Raw genomic sequence first — 8,908 nt, 5'->3', positions numbered from 1 at the left:
GTAACTAAACCCTGCGCATTCATCACTATGATGGTTTGCGTGTTTTCTCCTTCATTTAATACTGGTAGTAATAAGGATTTTCCCCCATGTCTCTTTCCTGTTCTGGTATGTTGTTCTTTTTTTCATTTCCAGAAATTCTGACATTAAAAAATCCAACTTTTCCATAATATTTGATCTTCCTTCATCATAATTATTCATTTTGTGTCTGAATCTGCAATTTTCCTCTCCGTTTCTGCAATATCCTCTTGCATAATAAATACAGTTATTATCTCTTGAGTAGAATTTCGGAGCTGATGCTTTGAAATTTTTTGCTGACACCTCTGCATATCTCATTGGTGGTTTGCTTTTCTCTTTTACCTGATATTCTTGTTTAGAGAGAGGAGAGAAGTTTGGGGAAGTAGTGGGTGTGTAGAGTGAGAGAGAGAGAGAGAGAGATAGAGAGAGAGAGAGAGAGAGGTTTGGGAAGAGTGGGTGTGTGTGTGTGAGAGAGAGAGAGAGAGAGAGAGGAGAGAGAGAGAGGTTTTGAGAAGAGTGGGTGTGTGTGTGTGTGTAGAGAGAGAGAGGTTTGGGGAAGAGTGTGTGAAGAGTGAAAGGGAGGAAGGGGGGGGGGGGGGGTTCGGTCGGTTTGGGGGAAGAGTGTGTGAGGGAAAGAGGTAGAGAGAGATGGTTTGGGGAAGTTAGAGAGAGAAAGTGAGAGAGAGAGATTCTTAAATAGTAAGATGGAGAATAAGGCTTAGGACAACAATGGCGCAGTTGGATATGACCAAACTTGCCTGAAGAATATATATATATATATATATATATATTATATATATGATATATATTTATATATATATATATATATATAAAGACAAAATCATCGAAGGAAAGAGAAACGATGGAGGTCTCCAATCCTTCCGACTTCTTTTCCTTTACTTAGCAAGTACCTAAAGGACATGGAATCGTAAGATCTAGCAGAACTCCATTGTTCTTCTTCCCTTCCTTTGTGGAATTTTTTCGTTATTTGTATATTCATCACGTTCCGTATTTTCGTGATTCAATTAACACACACACACACACACACACACACACACACACACACACACACACACACACACACATATATATATCATATATAATCTTGTGGTCAGATCGGCAAGGTGACCTCTTCGTGATTATGGAATTGCGGGTTCGTTTCCCGCTACATCTACAACACTCAACTGAACAATTGCAGTTGTAGACCGATGACATAAAGTATCACTGAGAAATTCACAATGCCGTCATTAAATTGGTGTATATATTGAAAATCCGAAGTGATCATTCAGTTATATTATTAGTATTAATCTATAGTATAGTCTTTAAAGTGTGTACTAGGATAAACCAAATTTGGGGCCTAATCAATAGTAGGCCATGACTAACCCGTGTCCTGTGTTTAAAATAATAATAATAATAATAATAATATCCTTCAAAGCTTAGGAATGTCCCCCACAGAGGCCCTGGAGAATAGTCCGTGATAGTGGAGAGAGAGAGAGAGAGAGAATAGGATTTACAGCCGAAATAATACTCTCTCTCTCTCTCTCTCTCTCTCTCTCTCTCTCTCTCTCTCTCCTCTCTCCACTTTCACGTACTATTCCCCCCTCCCATGGGCCTCTGTGGGGGACATTCCTAAGCTTTGAAGGATATTATTATTATTATTATTATTATTATTATTAATAATAAACAGGACACGGACTAGTCATGACCTACTATTGATTAGACCCTGAAAATGGTTTGTCCATATATACGTTAAGGACCATACTATATATTAATACTAATAATATAACTGAATGATATAATTTCGGGTTTTCAATATACAACAATTTAATGACGACAATGTGAATTTCTTAGTGATACTTTATGTCATCGGTCTACAACAGCAATTCAGTTGAGTGTTGTAGATGTATTATCTTGATTACTTATTGACAAGGTTCCTGAGAGGACCAGGTACCAGTCTTACCCAGCTACAAGAAATAGAATTTCATCTCCTTTTACAAAAATCTATGGGATTAGAGAAGAATCCTTGTTCATGTTTACAGGACAGTCCTGAAATTAACTTGTAACTGTTATAGACACTACGTCACTGGTCGCCATAGAAAACGGTGTAAGACTTTATAAGACTCATAGAAAATTGAGTGTGGATGGTAAGCTAATAAAATTTTCTTCTGGACTAGGATCTATGTATATGAGTGTTCAGTTAAAGTTTTTCTGCCTTATACTTGTAATTATCTACTACTGCTCACCAGATTTACTTTTCGTTCAAGGAAAACTTAATCAGATCTTAGATAAGATTCACGTGAGGTATGCAATTATTGCATAATGCAATATATAAAGCCCCCTTTTTGTTACCATTCCAATACAGGGTCTGCCCCAAGGTTGTAGGTGCCCCAGAAAGTGTAAAGTAGGATTATGGTTAAGATAGTAAGATATATGACAGAGGGACATGTAAGCAAAGAAAGTCTGGTGTTTGACCACGGAGGACAGAGAAAGGATTAAGTTTTTTCTTCAAATCAGTTAAGTGATGTTTCAAATTAAAAGGGGGAAAAGATGTATGGAACATACATTTGCCCAGAAAAATCTCATGTAGAACCGATATCAATTGAGGTAATGCAGAGGGTGTTGATTGTTTATAGTTATAGAATATGAATCATTGAGTGGAATTCAAGGTGTTTATGTATAGTAGGAATATGACTCTCGTGTTTTGGGATATATAGCCAGGAGACTGACTAGTTTAATGGATATGGAATTAAAGCTATAAAGGAAAATAACATCTTTATATTTCTGACAGTCTAAGTCTATCCATTTCGAATTAAGGTGTTATAAATAGTAAGTGGATAAAGTCAGTATTATCCTAGTTTCTTAATCCTATTAATGCATTGGCTTGAATCCTGGTTAGGGTAGGAGTACTTATTATCTATAATTCCCTTAGGGCGTGGTTTATTCCCAGGGTAAAGTTAATGCAATATTAATGGGTTATTTGTAGCTTAATACTGGAGGATATAAAATATCATGTATAAACTAAAACAAGGAGGAAAATTCCATACATTTGTATAGTAATACCCAATACAGCTTCATACTTAAACTGTAGTTGTTTCCCTAGCACCCAATAACTCTTCCTTTCACACTTTTTATGACATTAACTACATTTTTGCTTAATAATTAAGTAAATGAATGAATAAATAAATAAATAAAACACTTTAACAGCCAGAATCACTTCCAACAGAAAAAACCTTAGCAAGTATTCTGCATAGATTCTAATAGTTCCAGAGAGTAGAAGTTTTGACACCAACTAGTGGTCACTAGTCCTGACAACATCAATACTATTTACAGAAGGATTACTTATACAATGAAGCCTTCATTCACTGTACATATTATCACAAACACTATTTTAAAACACTCTTCAGCATTAGCTGGTAGGAACAGTTGAAATATTTAGGAAATTTATTCCTTAGAGGCTTAGATTGAAAACACCGCAGATATCCCAGAACAAGTGCCCCGCCTTTCTACAACTTCCATTAAAATGTTGGCTAACACTAGCACGGTGACCAAACGTCGTTCTGTAGACTGAAATCACCACCAGTAACCTTGAAGAAGTGCCCCGAGTTTAAGCAATTTTAGTTAAGATGTTGCCTGACACCAACCAGGTGACCACACTTCATTCCAATATTTTGGATGTGCTGCTCTTACGTTCCTTTTCACTGGCACGCTTACCATGTGACGAAGTTGTCTTGACAAATAGTTCAGCATTGTTTGGAGTCTGTTGATCTGCGTTGTGGATAGCTCATTTCTTTCCTCTGGGTCCTCTGATGTTGGTTTCAGAAAGGAAGGTGTTAGTTATTTGAAATATAAAAGAAATAATAAAGTGGATCAGTCAACTAACAGTTTTGTAAGCTCTTGGATATTCGTATTGGATGCTGTGTTTTGCGTGTAGAGAGGGTTGCTGTGAGAACTAGGCTGTTCTTTGAGATTACATTTTCCTGTTAAGACTATTATATTTGAAATCTAAATTCATAAATTAGTTTTGCTCAGTACACTTGAAGTTATCTAAATTCCTTAAGTCTAGATTGAGGGTTTTGAAGTGCTAGTTGTACCTGTGTTGGTACTACAAGTGTTTAAGGTTCGAAGTGTACATACTGATTTAAAACTTGTAAAAACTTGTACATTGAAGCATGTAAGTGTATGCTAAAGTGCAGAATTTGCAGAATTTACTGGACAGGGTGGTAAGCAATTTTATGGATATGAAGTCTTACAGAACCATAAAAACATTTTGACTTCATCAGACACATTTCTGTTAAGCCATAGCATGTGATTCAATATAAAAAATATCCATTTAAGCTGGGAAGCTAAACCTTGCCATCGTTACCTTTAATGTTGAAAAGTCTGATCTTGGTAAAGTCTCTCATCTGCTGTCCTAAAATCTTCAAAACTTTGGGCTGCCACTTGAGCATAGGATGTTTCTTGAGGACTCTCCATAGAATATATAAATCTCCATTTGCCTGCTTTCCCTTTCGCTTATTCTCCTGATGTAGCTCAAAGTTTCTGGACGTGAAATTCAGAGAAATTGCATCTGTTGAAGTTGCAGTGTCATTAGGGGAATAATCATCATATTCGTCAGTGTACAGTTCATTGGAGATGCTTTCATAAGTATCATTGAAGGTGTTTTGTCCACCATTGAGCTCGTCGTTATTTCTTGCTGATAAAATGGCTGGCAGCCAGTTATTTGGCCAAACAGGTCTGTGAACTTTGTTGCCAGCATTATGACTGGATCTATTTGGACTGTCCGCAGATGGGGCCCAGGTACCCCCAGTCATGTGTCCAACCAGCATCTTGTAGTCTCCGTGCCTGTTTTAAAATATATTTGCATTAAATTTTATATGCTAGAATTATGGAATTGTTATTATGAATATCAATATATGATATTTATTTGGTTAGGCAGATAAGCTGCTCTAGATCAATCCTAAAATGAACTGTTTCTGAAGCAATTCCTTGTTGTTAAGTCTGGTAATTAATCGGTTACAGATTTTTCAGAGAACATTGCCTAAGATTTCAGGCTAAACTTGTTCGGCAGTTTACCTGACTCATTATTTTGAGTTTCAGTATTATTAAAATCAAAGTTTCTTTCTGCCATGATAAGTCTTTGTTCTTTTGAACTTGCATTTTTGAAGTGGATGTCATCTACAATTGACAAGTTTTTATGAACATAGACTTTGAATCAGTAGTTTTCCAAGAGTCCTATCATCTAATTTTCATGTTTTTATTAACAAAGACTTTTGAATAATTTATTGGGATATTCATAGAACTCTCCTCACTCATGAAAGACAGTTATGAAACCCACCGAATGCATGCTTTGAATGCTTTAACACTGTACATATTAAAGATAATCCTGTCTCTTGTTGACTCAGAGAGTCCTGCAATGGAATCCCACTGACCAATGCCGTCAACTTTGGGACTGGGGCTTCCGGTGATATCTACGATGGTTCTGAACCAGTCCGCAGCATAGTGAAGTCTGTTAGGGAAATTAGAATATTGTATGGCAATAGAAATATGGATTAAGTCATATAGATTCTGAGAATATATTTCAAAATGACAGCTAACACACTTATAATAGGAAGTTTCTTTAGATTTTTAAATATATTTTTAAAAAAATGTTTACTGATATTGTCTTATCTCTTGGACTCTGTCACATGGTACTGACTGATTATTAATAGTCCCTGGATTTGGTAGAAATGGAGAGTGAATAAAGGCAGGCCCTCTCACTCCCCCCTCCCACAAGCTGGATTTTCTTCCGCGAAGTGGCCAGTTGCTTGCCCCGTTCTTGGTGGAACCTCCATTCTGTAAGTAGCAGAGGTTGCTTGTATACATAGACATTGTTACTGTCAGCTTGTAAGTGTTCTTGACATGTGAAGTGTACTTGTGCCATCTGTTAAAGTGGCACCCTTGGTGAAATTCAAATGTTAGATACATTTTTATATTCACTTTCCATTCACCTCACAATATTGTTAGAGATTAGAATTTCTGATTGCCCTGGGATCATATGAATTAGACAAGGACTACAATCCACAACTGTTACTGAAAGCTTTTTCTAAGAAACAGCCCTAGCTGAGTATTCCTTGGTCAGAATCTGACTAGATTTCTGCTTAGCTAAGAGTGTTCGTTCAGACTTGATAAATCCTGTTACATACATCTGTTGTGAAGATGATGACAGAGTTCTTATAATGGCCAGTTCTCTTGAGTGCTTTGACAAGCCTTCCCACTGCTTCATCCATGGCAGTTACCATCCCTGTAATAATGAAGAAGAAAAACGAATATAGATCAGAAACTGAATTAGATGATGCTATACTCTGAGGCTGTGAGAAAGATATAGTTTAGTGTGGATTGGCAGTCATATAAGAATCTTGCAGATTTTTTGTGGGAATGGTAGATAGTCCAGTATGAATTGCCTTTTATTATACTGTCACTACTCTGTTATTAATCTGGTATTTTATAGAATGGGCTTTATTATAGTGTACAGAACAAAATTGAATTAACCACTGAACCAGTGAAAGTGAGAAAATATTTACATCACGCATCGAACTCATAAAGAAGTTAAGTTATAAATTATTAATAACTAATAGCAATACAGTTGGGTATAAATTCTAAGTCACACTTAAAGTAACCTTAGAAATATTAATATAACTAATAGCAATACAGTTGGGTATAAATTCTAAGTCACACTGGAGAATTAGCTCATGAAATGGGATGCTAAAATGCGCAGTAGAAAAGTGAGGACATCAGGTGATCAATATCCAGTACTGAACATTAGTGAGTTATCGTCTTGGCTCCTGCAGAATATGGAGTGTATAGGAAGCTGCTTGCATTATATGTTGCAGTGGTATAGGGGACCCAGCACTTGAATAAGGAAATTAGTATAACGCCAAGAGTTTAGTGTACTGGAATAGAGTAGGTAATATTCTTAGGGAAATTCCCATACTAACCAAGATATGTCCTTCGATCTTTGTCTTTGATGTGCCTGTAGACTTGGGAATAATTTCGAGGAACCTGCAGTGGAGTGTGGACACTCTGGAAAGCTAGGTACATGAACAGGGGATCCTGGGACTTGCGCTTCTTCAAGATATCTTCAGCGACTGATGCAAACAGATGCTGTGAACGAATGAATTTGATTAAGAAGCTGAAAGGAATTTGATCATGAAGAGAAAAGGGTATACATTACACTGTTTTAGATCACGTCTGTCAGTATGGTTTTTGTAATATCTTAATGCTGTATGTAATCAGCGTTTTCATGGTTACAGAATTTGAATTCATGAAAGGTAGCGTATGATAGACCCCATTTGTGATAGACATATATGTGCATCAAGAATCAAGATTGCAGATTTAATTTCCAAATATAAAACTATAATAACAGTGTTTAAGAAAACAACATCATCTCATCATGGCAAACTTGTATGGGACTTCTTTCATAATATTTCGTTGCGTCGAGAGATCTTATGGTATACTGTGAGTCACTCAGTGTTTTGAATTTTGACCTGAAGCCACTTGCCTTTTCTCATTTCCTCTCTTACAGACTCTACATGTATTTCTGGTGATAGAAGTTCACTCTCGATGTGGTTCAGAAGTCACGTAAAGCCGTTGGTCCCGTTGATGAATAACCACTGGTTCCATGCAACGTAAAAACACCATCCAAACAAACAAGAATCTACATGAGCTACCATGTTGTGAATAACATAATAATCACGGTTAATGCCTCAAGAGTTAAGTGCTCAGGTTTATACGCATGAAATCAGTCACAGCATTGGTCGTGAGTTAAGTCATCTTAGTTTAACTAGACCACTAAGCTGATCAACAGCTCTCCTAGGGCTGACCCGAAGGATTAGATATTTTTACATAGCTAGGAACCAATTGGTTACCTAGCAATGGGACCTACAGCTTATTGTGGGAACCGACATTTTATCGAGAAATGAATTTCTATCACCAGAAGTAAATTTCTCTGGTTCCACGATGGCCGAGCCGAGAATCGAACTTCGGACCACCGGATTGGTAGCCGAGCGCGAAATCCACTCGTCCAACGAGGAACTACTGGTCGTGAGAAACACTGCTGTTACTTACTGTTGAGTAAATTCCTTTTTTCGTTCCATCAGGGGTCGTATTGTTTCTCAAGTCCAAGAATCCCTCGGCGTGTGGTCCTTAGTAACATACAGTAAGCATCAGAATGAAAAAGTTGTTCTCTGTAGCTAGAATGAATGAAATGATTTGAGTTTAGGGAGGAAGCCACTTGCTGTAGCCAGATCAAATGAATTAAATGAATTTGAGTCTTTTATGTGCCATTAATTGGCTTACATGTGTCAGATGTAGTACAAAGAGCAAGAATTTAACCAAGGCAAATCTCTAAAAGTCCACATATAGTTTAATTACTTGAGTCTGACAGGTATTTCAGTATAATAAAATATTGTAGTGCCTGCTGAATTTGCATTCAAATTTAAGAACAATTTCTTGCCAAAATGTTAATTCCTTTTTCACCTTTCTCTGTTTTGTGCTCATTCACAATATACTTATATATACATATGTTTATCCTGTGTATCCCACATACTTTCATTCACAACTTACAATTGTCTACTTGGGTTTACCCTATATATCTTACATACTTTCACAACTGACCTATGTATCTTACATACTTTCATTCACAACGTACTCATGTTTACATGGTTCACCCTATGTATATAACATACTTCCATTCACAACTTACCTATGTTTACAAGGGTTTACTCTTTGTACCTACATACTTTCATTCACAACTTATGTTTACATGGTTTTACCCTATATATCTGACATACTTTTTTCAGTTTGTCGTCTTGGGCGCCCAGCAATATCTCTCGTGTGTCTGTAGTAATCTTCAGCC

The 8,908-nt window shown here is 36.7% G+C and overlaps 1 protein-coding gene across 1 annotated transcript in view; it reads right to left on the bottom strand.

Annotated features, from left to right (window-relative positions):
* Positions 1 to 2,775: 2,775 nt before the first annotated feature.
* Positions 2,776 to 8,908, bottom strand: part of LOC135210535 (arylsulfatase B-like) — an 8,256-nt gene continuing 2,123 nt past the window's right edge. The window contains exons 4-11 of the mRNA XM_064243406.1: positions 8,844 to 8,908; positions 8,119 to 8,195; positions 6,990 to 7,155; positions 6,198 to 6,295; positions 5,711 to 5,847; positions 5,351 to 5,521; positions 4,379 to 4,857; positions 2,776 to 3,818 (exon numbers count right to left, since the gene is read on the bottom strand). The exon at positions 8,844 to 8,908 is cut by the window's right edge and continues 78 nt beyond it. Coding sequence (XP_064099476.1) covers positions 3,634 to 3,818; positions 4,379 to 4,857; positions 5,351 to 5,521; positions 5,711 to 5,847; positions 6,198 to 6,295; positions 6,990 to 7,155; positions 8,119 to 8,195; positions 8,844 to 8,908 — 1,378 coding nt within the window. The 3' untranslated portion in view covers positions 2,776 to 3,633. The remainder of the gene's footprint in view (positions 3,819 to 4,378; positions 4,858 to 5,350; positions 5,522 to 5,710; positions 5,848 to 6,197; positions 6,296 to 6,989; positions 7,156 to 8,118; positions 8,196 to 8,843) is intronic.

This window comes from Macrobrachium nipponense, chromosome 39, assembly GCF_015104395.2.
Source record: "Macrobrachium nipponense isolate FS-2020 chromosome 39, ASM1510439v2, whole genome shotgun sequence".
Lineage (NCBI taxonomy): Eukaryota > Metazoa > Arthropoda > Malacostraca > Decapoda > Palaemonidae > Macrobrachium > Macrobrachium nipponense.
The sequence above is the reverse complement of the archived record's forward strand: the minus strand, read 5'-3'. Positions and strand labels throughout refer to the sequence as shown.